The 22,088-nt window shown below is 39.5% G+C and overlaps 1 protein-coding gene across 1 annotated transcript; it reads left to right on the forward strand.

Moving 5' to 3' along the window:
- Positions 1–58: 58 nt before the first annotated feature.
- Positions 59–21,005, forward strand: LOC117306787 (conserved oligomeric Golgi complex subunit 5-like). Its single transcript, XM_033791297.1, has 20 exons — positions 59–170; positions 1,737–1,876; positions 2,407–2,519; positions 3,641–3,710; positions 4,379–4,499; positions 5,137–5,267; positions 6,600–6,765; positions 7,048–7,160; positions 8,834–8,911; positions 9,649–9,730; positions 10,214–10,394; positions 10,908–11,069; positions 11,841–11,940; positions 13,245–13,418; positions 14,222–14,325; positions 15,383–15,520; positions 16,154–16,262; positions 17,229–17,432; positions 17,941–18,020; positions 19,340–21,005. The coding sequence occupies exons 1-20, from the start codon at positions 134–136 to the stop codon at positions 19,470–19,472; spliced, it is 2,436 nt and encodes an 811-aa protein (XP_033647188.1). The 5' UTR covers positions 59–133; the 3' UTR covers positions 19,473–21,005.
- The last annotated feature ends 1,083 nt before the right edge of the window (positions 21,006–22,088 follow it).

Consider the following 22,088-nt stretch of genomic DNA (forward strand, 5'->3'; position numbering starts at 1 on the left):
AATTGGTCACAAATAAATAATCGTAATTAAATGGTAAAAAAAAAAGACTCTCCTCCGCTTGGTGGCGCTATGTCATAACAGATTTTGACACGTTTAACTGCAAATTTCTGACCAGAAATCCTCTGAAATCAGGATGGATCCTGAACTGCAGGACAGGTTACATGACGATGGCAAGTATTTATTTGTCTAGAGCTTAATTTAGCTTCGCAATTACACATTTCGAAACGGATTCTATGATGGAAGACACAAAAATAAAAAACTTGTTTGACTCGGCTCAGCTTGACTGCCTTCTTGAGCTTGATCTAGCTTATCTATATCTATCTTCCAAGCAATAGATAAATCCCGGTTCCAGAGGAGTATAATTTGGCAGTGGCCAGCACTCTTCCTCGGTGTTAGTTAAATTCAGCTTTCTTATCTTAGCACATGTGCATGTCTACCGATCGCTGCTGCGCTATCTACCGATCGCGCTGCGCGATTGAAAGATCTATTGGTCGCGCAGCAATCGGTCGATCCCGCAACAATCAGTTGATCGCGCAACAATCGGTCGATCGCGCAATAATCGGTCAATCACGCAACATTTGGCAACAAACATGCGCGATCGGCCGATTGTGCAGGAATGGTTTTGCGCAATCGACCGATCGTGCAACAGAGGTTTTGCGCGATCAACCGATTGTGGTGGAAAAACCACTCATGCACGATAGGGGGATTGCGCAAACCATTCCTGTACAATGAACGATAGTGCAAAGCCATATGATCGATCGATCGCGCAAAACCATTCCTGCATGATTGGTCGATCGCGCAAAGCCCTATCTGCACGATCGGCTGATCGCGTAAAAAAATAGTCGTAGAGCGATCAGTCAATTGATCTTTTAGTAGCGCAACGCGATCGGTTGATCGCGCAGATGACCGATTGCGCCCAACATTGTATGTTACAATACAAGATTGGAGTAATTTCCCACTCAAGAGCCTCAAATAGTTGAAGATTTTAGAGTGGACAGTGAACACTATTGGTAATTGTCAAAGACTAACCTTCACAGTTGGTCTATCTCAACATAACATAAGCATAAAACAACAAACCTGTGAAAATTTGAGCTCAATCGGTCGTCGAACTGGTGAGATAATGAAAGAAAAAACACCCTTGTCACACGAAGTTGTGTGCGTTTAGACAGGTTAGATGGTTGATTTTGAGACCTCAAGTTCTAAATCTGAGGTCTCAAAATCAAATTTGTGGAAAATTACTTCTTTCTCGAAAAACTATGGCACTGTTCTCACATTGTTTTATACCATAAACCTCTCCCCATTAATCGTCACCAAGAAAAGTTTTAAGCTAATAATTATTTTGAGTAATTACCAATAGTGTCCTGCTCCACTGCCTTTAAGTCTATTTATTCACACATGAAAATGTGGAAATAATAAGCATTTAAAAAAAGTTGGTTTAACACTTTTAAGTAGACGACAGGGCAAGTTGAGAAGTGGTGTTTACAAGCCCACAGAGCAGTTTTTTATTACGATGTATGCCAGAGTCTAGTGTGTAAAGATAGCTCTTGGAGTTATCTCGGTCTTTCACAATCAAGTTAGTTTCTAAATTCTTTGAAATGATAGGCTACTGTTGTTATATTATGAAATTTGAGGGATTGCATGGTGAGGTTGATTTGCATGTGTTTAATCTACTGGCTGGGTAGATACTGTTAAATTACAAACTTTGACTTTGAAATTCACACATCTTTATCTTTCAGAAACCTTGCAAGAATTTCTTCAAGATGATTTCAACGTCGAACAACACACCAACAAGGTGATGCAGAGCATGGCAATAGCCGAGCAGCTCTCTAAGCTAGCTGAGGGAATCAGCCTGCTCGATAAAGAACTTCATGCTCAGGTAACTTTAAAGCCATTATACACTTTCGGTACAGAAAAAAAAAAAAAAGTTCACAGATTTACAAATAATTTATAGGGTTTACGGAAGGTAATTTTATATATATGTTGTGGTACACGAAGTGTGAGCCTTGGACAATACTGTTTACCGAAAGTGTCCAATGGCTTGTAAGGCAGTGGACACTATTGGTTATTACTCAAAATAGTTTTGCATAAAAGTAATGGGGAGAGGTTGATATAGTTTAAAACATTGTTAGAAACGGCTCCCTCTGAAGTGACGTAGTTTTCGAGAAAAAAGTACTTGTCATCAAATTTGATTTCGATACCTCAAAATTAGATTTTGAAGTTTCACAATCAAGCATCTGAAAGCACACAACTTCGTGTAACAAGGGTGTTTTTTCTTACATTATTATCTCGCAACTTCGACGACCGATTGAGCTGAAATTTCCACAGGTTTGTTATTTTATGCATGTGTCGAGAAGAATGTATTTTGAGCAATGCCTGACTCATGTATGTTTCCATCAAACTCTGTAGGTGTCTGCGCATCATGAGGACCTGCTTTCGCAGGCTACTGGTATCGAAACACTAGAGGGCGTGCTTCAAATGATGAATACGAGAATTGGCTCTCTCCAGGCTGCAGTAGAAAGGTACATAGAATCTTCTGTTACATTTGTAATTCAATTCCTAAATGTTAAAAAAAAAACTCTTGCTGAAGTTGCTGGCGTTTAGTTACGAAATTGGCTGGTTCTGGGGGCCTAAGAAATTGAGTGATCTTATTTGACCAGCGAATGCTAAACTGGTAAAATTGGATTACCCCTTTTGACTGTTGAAAGCTGATTTAAGGGAACATGTCGCATGTCATGGCCAAGTGTATAAGCACCAGATTCAAACTCTGGTGTTTCTGATCAGCAGAGTTTATGTTTGAGTCCCAGTCATGACACTTGTGTCCTTTAGCGAGACACTTAAAAATTGCTTCGTCCTGCGGATGGGACGTAAAGCCGTTGGTCCCGTGTGTTGTATTATGCATGTAAAAGAACCCACTGCACTTATTGAAAACAGAATGGGTTCGCCCCAGTAATACTGGTTTGATTGGCAGCATTTTGTGCTACAGCACCTTGTAAACCATTACATGGTGCTGTGTAAAAGGAGTAGGTCTTTTAAAGGAACACTACAGAATTGGTTTTTGCTAACAAAACAGTTGCTGGCAGTGTAAGCACTTAATGTAATCTACCCTAAACATGAACTGACAAACCTGGCGAAGTTTGAGATCGATCGGCCATCTGGGTCACAAGAGAATAGTGAAAAACCGATTACAAATTTTGCATTGCATCGATGCCAAAACAAAAATGAATAAAACGCTCTCTGAGCGATAAACTCCAAACGCAAAATTAGATAATTTATTTCTCAGCAAAAAATACATTTCAGACAGAAATATTTCAAGGGATGTTTTTAACTATCATCATCAATAGACTGTGTAAGTTTTATGTAAATCTGTGATCATCACGGTTTTTGCTTCTTACCAATTCTGTAACCTTAAATTCAAATGTTGTTCCACATACCTTGCAGGAAATAATGTTAAGGGGCCTTTAACATCACTGAGTGATGGATAAACATACTAAATAAGAAGTCACTATTATTATATTAACATTCAACTGGTAGTTAAAATGAATGGATTTTTTGATGAAATTGGCCACGAAAATCTATAACAATGTTATCCAAAAAGACTTTTTAATGGACTCATGTTGCCAATTTGCCTATCTTTGTACAGAATTCAAAGTAAAATCATGGACCCTTACAACAAAATCGTTGCCAGAACGTCTCAGCTAAGGAGACTTCAGGTAAGTGTTATCAGAATTTTTTTTTTTATTGTGCTTTGGTCTCCCTTTTCACACTAACTCTATTCCTGGGGTTGTCCCCTGGGCATAGACCTTTTCGCAAATACCGGGGCGCGCGCGTAAAGCTGTGAATTAGGTGCATTGTGGTCTTGCTGGTATCCAAATTCGATCCATATGTATCCCACAATGCACCTCACTCAACAATCTGCGCTTGCGCATTGGTATTTGCGATAAGGTCTATGCTGGGGATTACAGCCGGTCTTTTCACACTGTAGTGCACTATAAACTCTTTATCCCTGGACTTCCACGAGTATGCCCCAGGAAAAGGGCATACCACTGGGAACAGCAACCCCTGCTCTGGAGTAGTGGTAAAAGCCTGGGGTGTTCTTGAAATCGTGTAATCGGAAAAGGGACACAGTGTGAAAGTGCGCCATGGTAAACGTGCGTGACAAAAAGTAGTAGTGGAAGTCTCATTTACATAAAAGTTTGAAAGATTTTTACAGACCCCCCTTGCATTGGCGCCACCGTTGATGAAACACGTGCATGCGTGAAAGGCTTTTATTGGCCGAGAGTCGTGCGAAGCGTGTACGCATTTGCAGTTTCCATTGTTTGTCATCAAATATGGCGGTCAATGGCGTCATGTGCAGTGAAGTTTTTTTGTTCAACCTCAGGAAGCATGTGACTTACTACGAAGGATCATCCGCATTTTGTACTTGAGCAAGAGACTACAGAGTCAGTTACAAGGTGGAGCCAGGGAGATCACCAAAGCAGCTCAGAGTCTCAATGAGTTAGGTAACTAGACCATTCATAGCCTTGCTCTCAAGTCTCAAACTATTAATTTATGTAGATCTCAATGTGTGGTTTGTAATCTTTGTCTCTGTGTCAGTCAAAGATTGAAATTGTAAATATACAATTCGAGAAAGAGTGCCTGCAGTCAAGATGAACACAAGTTCAAGGTGACTTCTCAACTTTATTTTGGTCTTAATTTGAATTGTTAAGGTCACTTTTTAAGGTAAAGTGGTGTGTTATAATAAACCAACACAAATGTGTTATAAATTGGACTAAATTAAGAAATATTAGATTTTGTCAGACCAGGGGTGGATTTCACAAAGGTAGTCCTAACTTAGGACTTAGTCGTAAGTTAAGAGTTATTAAAAACTAACTGCATGGCTGAACTAACTGCGGCGACCCTACAGCGACCCAAAATCACCCCTGCACCAGCCACACAACCCAGGAGAAGTAGACGGTTGTTGCGTCAACGGGCAGCATCCTACGACGATTGATGATGATGAAAAACTTAAGACTCGAGATAAGACTAGTCTTAACTCTTTGTGAAATTCACCCCCGGACTTCCTTTGTACGTCTCTCCGACACTTGCCCTCATCTGTTCCTTAGGAAAATTTTGTCACTTTCACTTTTTCTCGTTCAGATTTTCTGTACGACGGAGTAGACCTGAAAGGGATTGACGTGATTGAGCAGGATACGCTATTCATCAGGAAAGCAAGGCGTGATGTAGAGAGACAGGCTCAGAAAATGCTTCATCAAGGAATGGAAACACAGGTACGTCACTACGGAGTCACAGGAGTGGGTTAAGGGGGTACGGAGGGTTCACATTGCACCCCTGAAAACAAATCATTTAATTCCGGCTTTTACACAATACTTGGCATCAGGTCTTAAAGGCAGTGGACTCTATTGGTAATTACTCCAAAAATTATTTCCATAAAACCTTTCTTAGTGACAAGTAATGTGGAGAGGTTGATGGTATAAAACATTGTGAGAAACGGCTCCCTCTGAAGTGCCATAGTTTTCGAGAAAGAAGTAATTTTCCATGAATTTGATTTCGAGACCTCAGATTTAGAACTTGAGGTCTCGAAATCAACCATCTAAACGCACACAACTTCGTGTGACATGGGTTATTTTTATTTCATTATCATCTGGCAACTTCGATGACCAATTGAGCTCAAATTTTCACAGGTTTGTTATGTTATGCATCTGTTGAGATACACCAACTGTGGAGGCTAGTCTTTGACAATTACCAATAGTGTCCATTGCCTTAAAACCCTCCCCAAAATTATCAAATGGTCGTGGCAGTCGCAAGCGGCTTGAACTGCAGTGTTATACAGGTGCTGCATTACAAATAAATTAGTACAAAGACGAGGAGTGGCCGCGAAAGGCGACGCCCTGTCTTAAATAACAACCCAAGTGCTACTAAATAGAAAACGCATGCCAAGATTTGATTGGCTGAACACATGACTTATGACCCAATACAATTCGCTAATGAATAACAATGCTAAAAGGGATTTTAAAAAAAACATACTCTGGGGCATAATATGCAAATAAGATTATGCTTATGCAGAACATGTGAAAATGTGACCCGCTATGTGAAAATGAGTCAGATGTCGCCTAATGCATTATAAAGTTATGGATAGTTTAATGTGGATAACAAAAAATATAAAAAAACTTTACTTTTTAAGATCTTTATTTGCATGGTTAACCTTTAGAACACTTACTTTTAGCAATAAAGCTATGAATACAACAATTTTGTGATCATACTTACGTCTAATTTGTATCCTTTTGCACGAAATGGTAGTTTAAAACATCACTTTACTTGTAATTCGTTTTTCAGAAAAAATGATGTATTGGCTAATTTCAACGGGAGTAACTCAGCAACGCGACACACCCCAAAGCTTAGACATATACCAAATTACTGCTGCTGGTGTGTTCTTTCGAGCCATGCATACAACTCAATTCTTGAAATTGTCAACATCTTACTCATTTTCACGAAGCGGTCACAAATAAGATACGTGACGGAATACATTAAATTTTATCGGAGGAGATATCAGCACTTCTTGAGTCTGATATCTTGCAATCTTATTATCACACTCTTTACAGAATCAGACCCAGGTAGCGACCTCTCTGCAGGTATTCCACAATCTGGGCTGCCTCCACGAGACGGTGAATCAAATCGTCGTCGAGAGCCAAGACACCGTCAAGAAGAATGTCCAGGATGCGTTGGCCGTCCAGACACCAAACCAGCCGCAGTTCCAACCAGGGAGAGGTTTGTAAACCCTTGAAAGACACTGGACACCTGGACACATTTACAGATGGTCTGCCTATGGGTACATGTACAAGTAATGACAGAGCTCGCCCTTACTTGTTTTTAAGCTACGTGGGTAGAACGATGTGACAAAGTGTCGGAGATCTGAGAAGAGCAGCGATTGAAAGAGAACGGGTGATGGCGGCGACTTTAGGATTGCGCCCACATTACAGTTTGACGATGAGGCGGCCACAGATGTAAATCTGTGCCGAATGATGATAATTTTTCTTCTGATTTTTTTAGGTGGACCGGGCAGGGCGTCCATGCCAATGACGGGTAACACGGCAACATTTAGAGCTACTCTCTGGACCAACTTGTCTAAATTGATGGACCAGATATATGCTACATGTGGACAGGTAAAAAAGCAGAGTACATTTACATTAAAGGAATGCTACATAATTGGTAAGAAACAAAAATCGTAAAGATCACAGATTTACATAAAACTTACACGCTCTAATGATGAGGATAGTAGAAAACATCCCTTGAAATATTTCTGTCTGAAATGTCATTTGATGAGAAATGAATAATCTAATTTCGCGTTTGGAGTTTATCGCTCAGTGAGCGTTTTATTCATTTTTGTTTAGGCATCGATGCAATGCAAAGTTTGCAATCGGTTTTTCACTTTTTTCTGTTGACCCAGAGGGCCGATCGATCTCAAACTTCGACAGGTTTGTCAGTTTATGTTTAGGGTGGATTACATAAAGTGCTTACACTGCCAGCAACTGTTGTGTTAGCAAAAAACAATTATGTAATGTTCCTTTAAACATCCGCTGTGATTGAAGTTTATACAATTGTATTTCTCCTACATACATGTATGAATCGTAGACAGGAGGAATGTAGTAAGCTGTAGATTAACTTGAAGGAAAAAAAAAATACAGTTGTTTATAACAAAAGTGTCTTATTTGCCTGTGTCATCAACCGGCAACAACATACAGACTTTTTTCGAATCCCGGTCATGACACTTGTGTCCCTGAGCAAGACACTTCACTATAATTGCTTCTCTCCACCCAGAGGTAAATGGGTACCTGTGAGGGCAGAATTGGTTCTTGTAATTGATTAGCCTTGATTGCGCTACATATTTGGCGGCACAGGCTGTATACTCCACAGGGAGCTGAGATGGGTTAAGGAATGATTTAAGGCCCAGTGACCAGGGGTAATAATGTCGGAAGCGCCATGAGCGTCACTGCGTGATGGACTTGAGCACTGTATAAGAAGCCACTATTATTGTTATTATTATTACTTTTATTTATAGACGGTTCCCACTGTATGTCACACAGTGTAAAGTCTGCCATCTTTATACGGGCAATGAGGATAAGTAGATTGTAGAATGTACACTAGTGTTAAATACTGTAGTAAATACGGAAGTTCAATCAAGTTCCTCGCTTGATTGGTCAGTGAACCACTTGGCTGCGTAGAAAACAAAGAACTCTTAAAAAGCCAAAGTTACCTGTTAAGATTGCATCTACATGTATTGACTATAGTGTAACTTTTGGAGGGGGGCACATGGCCCCTCGGGTGCCCCCCCCCCCCATATATGAGATCTGGACGTTTGAGAAAAGTAATGCCCAGAGGAATATCTTACATTTTAGAAGCTTATATGTGATCGTTTCCATAATGTGTAATTAAAACCATCTTTAAATTTTACACAGTGACAATTTATCTTGTTGTTTTAACACTCGCGTCAGATTGTCTTGTAAAAAATATTAAATAGCACAACAAGAGCATTGAAGTTGGAATTTTTAAAGACAAATAGTAGTAATAATAATAATATCAAATGCTTATATTCATGTAGCTCACGTATCTATCGTACTCCAGGCGCTGAAAATATACAAACTTTCAGAAACAACAGGGCAAACCCCTTCTCTTTGATAAATGCACTGGGTTCTTTTACATGCATTACACAACACATAAGACCGACGGCTTTACGTCCCATCCGAAGGACGAAGCACTTCCACAATGCAAACAGAGGTTTGTACAAAAGGTGGTTAGTTGAACCAGGCGCTCTGATTGTTATATTAACTTGTTCCAGGTTCAACACCTGCAGAAGGTTTTATCCAAGAAACGGGATCCAGTCACTCACGTTTGCTTCATGGAGGAACTTCAAAAGGTAAGGACCGACGATCGTGACTTCTGAAAAAAAATAAAAGTTGAGCTCAAGATGAGTAAAGGGGAAGGACTAGAATTTAGAATTTGGACAGTCGGGTTGGTGAAGGAGTATCGCTCCTTGCCTTCCACCTTTTAGGACCCTGGTTCGAATCATGCTAGGGGCTTTTCAGTCCCTACCTGACTGCGTGGGTCTTTCCTGGAACAACACTGAATAAGTCTTTGGGGTTTTCCTTCCACACCGAAAAATGAAACTTCCTTCCTTGTCTTCTCTCCATGGGGGTTCTTGGCTACTAGTACAGTGATTAGGTTTGCTTTTCAGAGAGTCCTCGGCTTTTTTTAAATAAACCCTTCGTGCATCACCAAGCTAATTTGCACCCAGTACTTAAGCAGCATGCAGCATCAGAGTCCAGCACTCTCCAGAAGACGATCAGAGCTTACTGATCGAAACGTCGAGTTAAACCAACGGTTCTTTTCAGAACCACCCCAACTCCTTTAGAGATAGTTATTACATGGTGTTACCGCAAACTCTTCTATATCTTATTTCCACCATGCAAAGTTTCAAATCCTACTTAAATAAACCCCTTACATACAATTTCACAACCTGAAGCAACGCCCCGCTGGGTGTCAATGGAAGACCTAGTTGTGCGTGTTGCATAAATACTCGCATGTGTCCGTCATTGCGATGGCAGCGTCTGTAAGGCGGCGATTGATTGTGAATATTTGTTTGTTTTCCTTCAGGAAGGGCAAACAGATATCATGATGTCATTTTGGAAGTGTCTGACGGACACGCTGAAGGGAGAGTTTGCTGAAATAGCCAATGGTAACGTCTTTCAATTTCCTTTAATTTATTTATTTTAAATTTTTAGATATATCCATATAATTTATTCCTAGGGGGGATGTGTGGTTTGTGATGTACTAGTTTCCAGTTTTTAATTTTTGCCCCAAAATTTTAACTATATTTTGTAGTATCGTAATAGATGTTCAACTTAAATGGATGATAAAAACTATGCATTTCGTTGAGAATTGATTTAAATTACTAATTTTTTATTTATTTTTCTTGATTTTCAGATTCCATTTTTCTATTCTGCTGCCTTTGTATATTTTCTTAACTTAATTCGCATGTTCACGATTTGTTTGTTCTTTTTACTTTTGATGTCAATATCTCTAATGTATTTTAATATTTTGATGTTTGTACAAATTACGTAATTCAGCCTACTGGCTGCGAAAATGAATTTTATTTTATTAAACCATTTCAAATCAAATCAAATAAAAAAATTAAAAATTCTGATTTTACTCAACACAGCCTCAACGTTTATAAGGCAAGCCTTTGAGGGTGAGTATCCAAAACTCCTTCGTCTTTTCAATGAGTTGTGGAAGCGTCTTCAGCAGTTCAGCCTGACGGCGCCCTCAGCCAGCGGGGACGCTTCGTTCCTGGCCTCGGCAAAGGCTCACACCTTCTCAGAGGTTGAGAGCGAAGGATACAGGTGGGTGCTATGGAAATATTTGCTTATTTTGATTTTAATTTTACCTGCTAAACTTTCTTGTTTAGTCCTCTGGTGTATGTTTATTCCCTTGCATCAAAGGAACATTACAGAATTGGTTTTGCTGACAAAACAGTTGCTGGCAGTGTAAGCACATTATGTAATCCACCATATACATACTGAAAGAATAGTCACAAAATCGGGTCACAAAAGAATAGTGAAAAACTGATTACACATCGATGCCAAAAAAAAAATGAATAAAATGCTCACTTAGCGATAAACTCCAAACGAGAAATTAGATTATTTATTTCTCATCAAATATAAAATTTCAGACAGAAATATTTCAAGGGATGTTTTCTTCTATCATCATCATTTCATTAGACCGTGTAAGTTTTATGTAAATCTGTGAGATTCACGAATTTTGTTTCTTGCCAATTCTCAAACGTTCCTTTAATTTTAATGTCGTCTTTCTTGTAATTTACATTGTTTTCCTTCACTTTTGTTGTGTGTGATTAGTTCCGAGAAGGCATTGAAGGAGTCGTTATCGACCTTTGAGAATGCCTACTTGACGAGGTCGTTGTCTCGTCTCTTCGATCCGATCAATCTGGTTTTCCCGAGCGGAGCCTCTAGCCCACCGTCAGACGATGAAGTTGAGAGCATCGTCAAATCAATATCCAGGTATAAACTAAAAAGGGAAAGTACACATTTAGTAAAAAGTCTTTAAAAAATAAAATTAATGGTAATGTGGTGGTTTTCATTGCACATGTTATGTCAATACTCCGTTTCTTTTCCGAATACACATCAGTTTTTAGAGCAACTATTAAAAGTTTTCAAGGCTGAGCTCTGCTCCCGTTTTCATTCCTGCTTTGATTTGTTCCCGTTTTTTATTTTTAAATGTTCCACTCACAGGCCCGAGTTGAAGTCGATTAATTAAAATAAATTTGTAAAATAGAAGTCACTTCCCCGTGTGTTTTTAGGATGAAACTGAAAGTTCATATTTTGTATACTTTATCAAGACTTTTGTCAGCTTGTTGCTCTCTCATTGTCTCATTTGTGCATATTTATTAATTTATTTTATGACTGTTGTTTTTTCATATTTATCATGTAACAATCGGCTTCTCTTTATATTGGTAATTTCTGTAAATTTTAAAACTATTGATATTTTTCAAGTTCTCGCTCTTGATCCTTGTTTATAAAAAGTTATTTAATGTTCGTGTTTTTGCATTGACTTGGACGCCTTCAAAGGCAGTTTTTTAGAGCAAGGAAAGTTTTATCATCATAGTTGTTATTTGCAATGTCACCATTACCTACATTACTGTTTATTCCTTAACAATTATTACAAAATGTTAGTTTCTTTTAAGAACAATTGCCACAAAAGGTTACTGTTTGTTCTAGATTTATGTTCATCACCCAACGTTGAGTATTTTTATTTTTTTAATATATATATAGTGAGTTGAATGTGGCAAGCGTCGACGTTGGATTGAGTTTATTAGTTGCACGTAACGTGGCCAAAACAGTGAAGCTGTACTCTGCAAAGTGCGAACAACTGGTAAATATGGGTTTATTAAATTCAACAGAATCCCAAACTCGGAAAGCGTGGTTGTCAGAATCATCCCTTGTCTCTTTGATCCGATCAATTTTGTTTTCCCACGTGGTACCTCATTGGGCGTTCCCCGAGAGCGTGTTATGGCTAAAGCTGTCAAGCATACCAGACTCAAAACTCGGTTGTGTCTGATCAGGCTTGAGTTGTACACTGGACCACAGTTTTGTTGTCGGGGCACTAAACCTTTGACCCGACAAGCCTGGTAGTCTTGCGGTGTGTCGTGGCCGAACGGATTCAAGCACCGGCCTTGAGCTCTGGTGTTTCTGATCATTAGACAGGAATGAGATTGTTCACTTTTATCTGAATTCAGACTTTTTATATCGGCCTGGTGAAGAAAATCGGACAATATTTTTTTCCACAAATAAACAAAATCCTGCTCACTGGTCTACTTCTCTAATGCTTTGGATACTGTTCCCAAAAGCTCCTTGGAATCTATAACCCCAGTGGTTACCAAACGGTAGAAAGGGTATCACTTCAACATACCTTTGAATTTGTATCCCAGTTTCAGAGCTTTTTGTTAGTAATGACTCTCACCCCTGATTATAGTGTTTGGGTTCAAGTACTGGTCATGACACTTGTGTCCTTCAGTAAAACACTTGGCAATTATTGCTCTTTCCTTCGGCCATGTTGGATGGGATGAAAAGCCATCAGGCCGTAGGTCCTGTTTGTTTTGTAATGCACTTAATCTTTTTGTGCACAGAGCAACAACAGAACATTTTCAACCGTGTTTTTATCAAAACATTTCAATAGCACCCCGTGTTGAACATCACACCAAACGAAAGCTCAACAATCGCTTTAGGGTTGTAGTTTTTAAGTTACGACTGCCTTTATCCAAGTCCAATTTATGAAGTCCAACTTGAAATGTTTTTGGCTAAAAATAGCCAAAAGCTTTTTAAAAAAAACCAAAGTCTTAAGCTTAGCCTTAAAAACTTAAAGAGACTGTATTAATAGACCCTTCCCATGAAATATGTAAGTTGCACATAGCGCGTGCGCACTAACGTTTTGGTTGGCAAAATGAGGGAACATCGTGCTTTTTTGTACACGGCTAATGGGTGCGTGACGCACAAGCGATTGCGCGTCTGCTTAGTGCACAACTGTATGGTGTTTGCCAACCAACTGGGTCTGTACGCATGCGTGAATGTAATTAGCATATTTCATGGGAAGGGTCCATTGAATGTCTGATGGTAAACCAGTCCAAAGTGTTGGTGCAGCTGGAGTAACCAACTTTACAAATCCTTTCTCACCCTCAGCTCTCCACGGACGGTGACGCCACCCAGGTCATAGCGTCGCCGACGTCCGGTCAGATGCGCAACGTCGCGTTGGTGAACTCGCTATTCCACTTCCACCAGGCGGTGTGCAAGGTGGTGGACAGCATGAGTAACTTCCCTGGTCAAGCGGTCCAAGTTGTGCAGCTTGCTCTCCAGGTACTGGTGGTATTTAGTTTCATTTCATTTCAAGTGAAAAGTTGTTTACTTAAAAGACACTGGACACTTTTGGTAATTTTCAAAGACCAGTCTTCTCACCTGGTGTAACTCAGCATATGCACAAGTTGTGTGCGTTTAGATGCTTGATTTCAAGACCTCAAAATCTAATACATTACTTCAGAGGGAGCTGTTTCTCCCAATGTTGTATACTATCAACAGCTCTCCGTTACTCGTTACCAAGTAAGTTTTTTTATGCTGAGGATCATTTTGAGTAACTACCAATAGTTTAACGTCTATTAAATTGTTGCAGCACCTGGTATTAAGACATACGATTTGAACCACTTCTTTGAAATGTGCTCTAGAATGGCATAGGTCTTTGGTTCATATCCCATCTGAGTTAATATGCCTGCAGATTTTTTTCAAAGGATTTGGCAAAATGCTACAATGTATACAGTGCGTTTCAAAATAATTGGTGCATGGGTAATATAAACAATAACACAGTATCTATATCTACAAAGGTGTCTTTTGTAAGTGGTGTTTGTGGCTTTGCATGGTGCGGAGAATAAGAGTAACTATAAATATAAATATGAATAGTAAACTTGCGCGTACAACCATGGGTAAAGACTCTTTTAAAGGAGTGATGGCTTTGAGAAGAGCCGGTTTGGTCTTGACGTTTCGATCAGTATACTCTGCTCGTATCTTTTGTGCTGCAATGTTAATCAGTTTTCAGGGTCCATTGGTTTTCATTACTGGAAACAAAAAGAGAAACTTACAACAATTCTACCACTTTTGTTTGTCTATAGGATGTAGTAGCGTTAATGAGCAACGCCATCAAGCCGATATTGAGCTCCATCTTTGATTCCATCGATGCCATCATTCTAACCATGCACAATGAAGACTTTAAGGGGTGAGTCTTGTCTTAAAGACAATGGACACTATTGGTAATTGTCAAAGACCAGTCTTCTCACTTGGTGTATCTCAACCTATGCACAAAATAACAAACCTGTGAAAATTTGAGCTCAATTGGTCTAATACATAATGCATCATACATAATACAATAACCAATGTGTTTTACACTAGTGCCCTGGTCATTAGGCTAATTAACCAATGTGTTTTACACTAGTGCCCTGGTCATTAGGCTAATAACCAATGTGTTTTACACTAGTGCCCTGGTCATTAGGCTAATAACCAATGTGTTTTACACTAGTGCCCTGGTCATTAGGCCAATAACCTTCCTTTTTTAATTGTTCTCAGCTCCCTGGGGAGTATACAACCCTGGGCAACTGTAGCGCTCCAAAGATTGTTCATACTCGATATCAACCTTTACCCTCACAGCTGGGTGAAGAGAAGCACACTCCGATGACTTAACCACAGGGACTTGAAATTCTATACAATACAATGGGCTTTTATATAGCGCCATTTCATTATAGACCACAGCGCTTGAGACATACAATAGCAATGCAAATAATAAGTTTTTTAATGCACTTTCTGAAAAAAAGGCAATTAATTTGAGGTGCATATGGTGATGGGAAGATGGTTCCACAGTCCTGAAGCGGCTAAAGAAAATGGTTTACATGTATATGCAGCGGAATTTGAAGAGATTTGCTGCTTGTGTATTTTCAGCAAGACACGTTTCGTCTGATGCCAAGCGAAGCCCAGCTCTAGTTTGAATGTAAAAAGAAAAACAAGATGCAAGATATGCTGGTGAAAGTCCATTTAAAGCATTTATACACAAGCACCAATAATTTAAATTGAATGCGCTCTTTCACCAGGAGCCACTGTAGCTCTGTGAGAAACAAATTTGCATGATCATGTTTAGATGCACAAAATATTAGTTTAGTAACCCAAATCTATTAATTTGAGTTGTGTTTGCTCCAAGTAAACGTTTATTTGATGCTCTTAAACACTCAGCCATGACACCCTACAAATCGTAACCTCCTCATTTGGAATGTCCTTGATTTCAGAGGTCCAGTAAGTGGAGCGGGTAAAGACGCCGTTGATTCACCCTGCTCGCTGTACATGAGAGAACTACAAGGTTTCATTGCCAGGGCACAGACTGATTACCTGTTATCCTTTAGATGTGCAGACTTCATCATTGACAGGTGAGAGAGTAATTATACATTGTAAAAAGCTTTTTTAATTTAAAGACGCTGGACACTATTGGTACATTTCAAAGACCAGTCTTCTCACTTGGTGTATCTCAACATATGCATAAAATAACAACCCTGTGAAACTCTGAGCTCAATTGGTTGGCGAGATAATAATGAAAGAAAAAAACACCCTTGTCACACGAAGTTGTTACTTCTTGCTCGAAAACTACGTTACTCACAATGTTTTTTACCATCAACCTCTCCCCGTTACTCGTTACCAAGTAAGGTTTTATGCTAATAATTATTTTGAGTAATTACCAATAGTGTCTAATAGAAACCTAAGTTTCTCTTCGTAAAGAGAAGGGGTTTGCCGCGGTATTCCTAGCTGGATTGGCAGCATATTGCTCCACAGCACCTTGTAAACCATTACATGGGGCTATGTGAAGTAAAAAGATCTCATACTTCAAAAACGTAGCCCCACATACCTTGCAGGAAAACCTTTAACAGTTGGAGCGCCATTAGCGTCACTAAGTGAGGAATTTGACTGCTGTATAGGAAGACACTCTTACTATTTTCTCTTTATTAAACAAACAAAACAATGTTGTAAACTGTTTTTATTTATTCTTTGTTTATTTGTTTACACAGTGTACACCCAATGGCTTGTGAAGCAATTGAGTTGTTTGTCCGTCACGCCAGCCTCATACGCCCACTTGGGGAGGGAGGGAAGATGCGACTTGCAGCTGATTTCGCCCAAGTGAATCTCCATTTTTATATCTCTCCTTCACTACTTATCTATTTACTTTTGTCGTCTTCAGTTAGCCTAGTACTTTAATTCTTTGTATTTTGTCGTCAGCATTTTGTAATGTCATTGTTCGTCTTGTCTGTCTTGCCTTTGTTTTGTGATTCGCTGTTTGTTTGTCTGTTTGTAGGCTGTCTTCTACAAGCCTCGGCTTACTCTAACAGCCTCATGCTCTCGCTCCTCTCTTGTACATAGTTCATTCCTAGTTAGTTATTTTTTGTTTGTTTTAACAATGCATTAATTTTGTTATACTTACATTTATATGTGCTTTTGATTTTGTTACCTTTCTGTGTACTGATAAATTCTCATATTGAATTATTTTTCAAAAAGAGTATGAAATAAACGCCATATTGACTTGAGTTGAATTGAATTGACTATTACATGTTAAAACTTTGATTCTTCTTAACTCTCGGCAAAGTAGAACTACTCTTAGATTTTAACATGTGTAATTTGTATGGACTTGTTGTTATTGTAGCAAGTAATGAACCACAAGTTGAACTAGCTGGGTAAATTTCAACAATTAATTTTGGGTTGAACAAAGGAAACTGTTAGAGTTGTTGTGTGATTTTTATAATTATTTGTGGTTTTTATCTTGTAATGTTCTTCCATTTTGTCATATCTTGACACAGCCATAAATCATCCCGTTCTATCTTGTGGTCAGGCTCTTTGGATCATGAACAATGGATGAATCAAAAAAATGTTGTTTTTTTTTAAATATAATACTGTCACAAATTTGTTGCATGTAATGAAATGTTCTAAATAACAACTATTTGATATTTCATTTTGTTTAATGTAATATATGTAATATTTTTACCAACTGTTATTTTGCAAAACTGTACATTTCTGCTTTCAGCAGCTGCTTTAATTAAACATGAATAGTAATAATAAGAATAATAAATCAACGGTTCTTTTTTCTTCCAGATGGAGTTGGCAGTCACCCCGATGTGTCGTCGTGTATCTGATCTCGGCCGACCCTACAAGCTCCTGAGAGCTTTCCGTCCTCTGTTGTTCCAGACATCGGAGCACATCTCATCGAGCCCCGCCCTCGGTGAGATCATCCCATACTCCACCGCGCTGCATTTCCTGTTTGCCAGAGCTCCGGCTGAGCTGATGTCACCTCATGAGGTCAGAGGTCAAAATTAGTATTCTTGTGGGTTAAAGGCATTTTCAGGAATTGTTTTCATAGATATCCCGATATCCCTTCCAAAATGTTGTTTTACTTGTTGGTATTTACAGACGAAATCACCAACATCTGAAAGGGTCACTTCCCAACGATAGAAATATAAATAATGGTAGAAATACAAACTTACCCTTGTGTGTATTATGCCTGCAACCATGGACATCCTCTTGTCCCTTTATAACTTTTTTGGAACAGCTTCCAATGGTTTTGTACACGTTTCCCAACTGTAGACCTTTCTCGAACCATGGACTCAATATTGTCCTCTATTGTTATAGGTCCCTGGTTTGAATGTGTTAAAAGCACTTCCACATTATTACCCCTGGTCACCTTCATTCCTTAAACCATCTCAGCTCCCTGGGGAGTATACAGCCAGTGCTGCCATGTATTGACTTGTTGTTCAATTCTGCCATTTATGCTTGACAAATTTTGACTTGTTTCGTTTTTTTATCTCAGGTGGCTGGTTGGTCAACGACACGGTATTCGCAATGGCTGAGTGATCACTGCTCAGAAAAAGAGAGACTCGCTTTAATCAGGTGAGTTTAAGCCACACTTGCGATTCAAACAGCGCCCTCATGGGGGCTTAGAATAGTGGTAGGCACTGGTAGGCAAGATACTGGAAAAGTGGTTTTTTTTTTTTACTTCTCCATTTGCCACTGAACCTTGTAAACCCTTATAAGGTGCTACATAAATTGGTGCTACAATGTACACTTCGCATAGAATTTGGGATGGTAACCCATTTGTGTTACATGTATTTAAGTAGTTTTGGCCTGTGCCGAACAGCTCTGTTAAATTCGGTCCAGGTATCCTTGGAAATCCCTTTTTGATCCGCGTCAACCTCAAGCCCCTACCCCACCCAACTCTTTAGAAAGATGAATTTCAACCCCAAAAAATTCTTAGAATCTGTGATACATGTACGAGTTTTAATTTTACACCAAGTATTTAAATTATATCTAGATGATAATAATAATACTAATAATACTAATAATAATAATACTAATAATAATAATACTAATAATAATAATACTAATAATAATAATAATAAGACTTGTAATGCGCACATATCCACCCTGCTGGGTGTTCAAGGCGCAGTAAAACCAAAAATAAAAACAAAAACAAAACACAACACAAAGAAAAACAGACACAACAAAATTAGTCATTGAAAACCTGTGACATAAGATAAGTTTTGAGAAGAGACTTGAATTTTGCGGTACAAAGACAAGATCGAAGATTAAGTGGTAGAGAGTTCCAGATGCGTGGCGCGGCTGAAGAAAAAGACCTCACTTAGTAGAGTGATGTTGTCATAGGGAAATCTGTTCCCCAGAGATTCTGTCCCCATATGGGAAATTGAAATGGGCTCAAGCATGTCAAGGAGGATTATTCAAAAGAGGGCGCTATTAGAAGAAGTTTGTACACAGTTTGCCCTATGGGGGGGGGGGACACAGAATCTCCTGCCACACCGACACATTAGTCCGGAGGTTGCAGGTTCAAGTCCTGCTCTCAGACTCTAGTCAATATTTTTTTGTTCAACCCATAATCATTTAAAAAATTTACCAAGTCAGTTTCCATAAGCCATTTTGAGGTATGGCGGACACAATGCTACAACACTGTAAAGTTGTGGTAAATTTGTGCGTATTGACCATAGAAATAGAACGTATGTTATTCAGTGAAATGCGCATTTTAAGGTGACGCGGCGTTTACACGTAAACCTAATGACCACCAACATGGTAAGCGTGGCATCAGTCAGGGCGTGTGACGCGCGCGTATCACGTCCGCCATACCTCAAAAAGGCTTATTGTATTTTATTACTCATCATGATCCAAACTGAACTCTTGCTTTATTTGTTTGATTGCAGGGGCACCCTTGAGGCGTACGTCCAGTCAGTCAGATCAAGACAAGGCAAGGAGTTCGCTCCAATCTATCCAATAATGCTTGACTTACTACAGAGGGGAACGCAGGCATCTGGATCTGATATGACGCACACATAGATGTGGAAGTCGTTTCTGTAATCATGAAGATGTAGCTATGGTTACGAAGATGTATAGTTGACAAGCAGCTGTAACCATGGTTTCAAAGACGTACAGACAGAGTTATAGGCCTTTCTTTTGAATACTATTTTGAACGGGTGGCTTGAGTATCAACATATGTATAAATGGGTTTGTACAAATCTCTGCCCTTTTGAAGACGACATTTGTAGTAGTACATGCAGTTGGAAAGGATTCCTTCTTATATTAAACCATGATGACCTACACTGGGAGGTCATAGGAGTCACTAAGAAGTTGTCGCAGCGACCTTGTTCCCGAGGTGACAATCTTGCCACGTCTTTTTTTCCCGGTTCGCTCGCTCACAACCCCTGGAAGTGGTGAATTAGAATTTGCCAGTATATGGACCATTGTACGTATAGGCCTGTGGCTGATCGACTGTATGGGTGCACTCAAGTACGATAGCCTGCAAAACAGGCATCATAGGCCTGTGGCTGATCGACTGTATGGGTGCACTCGAGTACGATAGCCTGCAAAACAGGCATCATAGGCCTGTGGCTGATCGACTGTATGGGTGCACTCGAGTACGATAGCCTGCAAAACAGGCATCATAGGCCTGTGGCTGATCGACTGTATGGGTGCACTCGAGTACGATAGCCTGCAAAACAGGCATCATAGGCCTGTGGCTGATCGACTGTATGGGTGCACTCGAGTACGATAGCCTGCAAAACAGGCATCATAGGCCTGTGGCTGATCGACTGTATGGGTGCACTCAAGTACGATAGCCTGCAAAACAGGCATCATAGGCCTGTGGCTGATCGACTGTATGGGTGCACTCAAGTACGATAGCCTGCAAAACAGACATCATAGGCCTGTGGCTGATCGACTGTATGGGTGCACTCAAGTACGATAGCCCGCAAAACAGGCATCATAGGCCTGTGGCTGATCGACTGTATGGGTGCACTCAAGTACGATAGCCTGCAAAACAGACATCATAGGCCTGTGGCTGATCGACTGTATGGGTGCACTCAAGTACGATAGCCCGCAAAACAGGCATCATAGGCCTGTGGCTGATCGACTGTATGGGTGCACTCAAGTACGATAGCCTGCAAAACAGACATCATAGGCCTGTGGCTGATCGACTGTATGGGTGCACTCAAGTACGATAGCCCGCAAAACAGGCATCATAGGCCTGTGGCTGATCGACTGTATGGGTGCACTCAAGTACGATAGCCTGCAAAACAGGCATCATTTCTTAGATCAACTGGTCTCCTCTAATTGTATCTTGTTATGCGCATACAAAGGGTCCTATAAGTAACAATAATTTGGGGGGCTAATCATCCTTACTCGCAGCTAGAGCTGAATTGGGAAGGACGCGGCTACAACGTGTTCGAGAAGCAGGCACGCAAGGGCGCATTCAGCTGCCAGCCACATCAACCCATTAATTCACGGAAACAAAATGTTCTTTAGTATGAACTTCATAATCAGTAGTCTTTCAGTCTAAAATTAAACAAAGATGTTTTTATGGGGAAAGGTCGATAGTATAAAACATTCTGAGAAATGGCTTCCTCTGAAGTGACATAATATTTTTTCACAAATTTGATTTCGAGACCACAGAATTAGATTTGAGGTCTCGAAATCAAGCATCTGAAAGCACACAACTTCGTTTGACAAGGGGTTTATTCTTTCATTTTTTCCCTAACTTCAATGACCAGTTGAGCTCAAATTTTCACAGGTTTGATATTTTATGCATATATGTTGAGATGCATCAAGTGAGAAGACTGGTCTTTGACAATTACCAATAGTGTCCAGTGGTTTTAAAGTTCATTCTGTGCTGAGCAGTTTTGTGTAAATCGGCATTTGTGAAAAGACATGAGCCCAATTTCATAGAGCTGCTTACTGGTCGATTTTGTGCTTACTGCGCGATTTCCATTCCTTAACAGTGCTAAACGTAAGCACAGGAAATGGCATGCTAACCTTTCGTTGCTTACTGCACGAAACTAAATGACATCGCAATGCAAATACATAGTGAATTTTGAAGATGGCCGCCTTACCTGTGAAATATGGTACAACGTAGCAAATTGATTTGATACAGTAAGTACGCAAATTGCTTACCGCTAAGCAGCTCTTTGAAATTGGGACCTTGATTTACTCACTGTAGATTGCACTTGGAATTCATGTTACATCAACACACATCTAGCAAGCAACTTGTTACACCTTGTTTTCCGCAATTTATTTAAAATAGAAACAGTAACCCACAGGAATAGTAAACAAAAAAGTTAACAAGATTGGAAGTTAAGAATATTTTATAGTTATGCAATTCTAAATTATTACTTTCTTTGTAGGAAGAATGTATCTCTGGAACAACTGGATTTATCACAATAAAAATACTTGTATATATAATCTTTCTTTTTCAGTATTTCATTTGTTTGTGTTTTTTGTGGCGAGTGTTTGTACCCTTTGGCACCGAGGACTTTCACACTACATACCAAATCAAATTCAAACTTTTAAAAAGCTTGCTTGTTACAGTGTGCAGTCATTTCTTAGGCAACAAAAGGCAAATTACATTTTTTAACAGTTTAAAATATTAAGATTAAAACTTGAGTCACACATTACAATTTT

The sequence above is a fragment of the Asterias rubens genome, chromosome 2, assembly GCF_902459465.1.
Source record: "Asterias rubens chromosome 2, eAstRub1.3, whole genome shotgun sequence".
NCBI classification, from domain to species: Eukaryota; Metazoa; Echinodermata; class Asteroidea; order Forcipulatida; family Asteriidae; genus Asterias; species Asterias rubens.

What these genes read in the sequence shown, in the direction of transcription:
- LOC117306787 (XM_033791297.1), top strand. Translation starts at nt 134, where the DNA reads ATGGATCCTGAACTGCAGGACAGGTTACATGACGATG. An exon ending in CTCCAGGCTGCAGTAGAAAG is followed by an intron (nt 2,520 to 3,640) that starts GTACATAGAATC and finishes ATCTTTGTACAG; the next exon opens with AATTCAAAGTAAAATCATGG. An exon ending in TTGCAGCTGATTTCGCCCAA is followed by an intron (nt 16,263 to 17,228) that starts GTGAATCTCCAT and finishes TTTTTCTTCCAG; the next exon opens with ATGGAGTTGGCAGTCACCCC.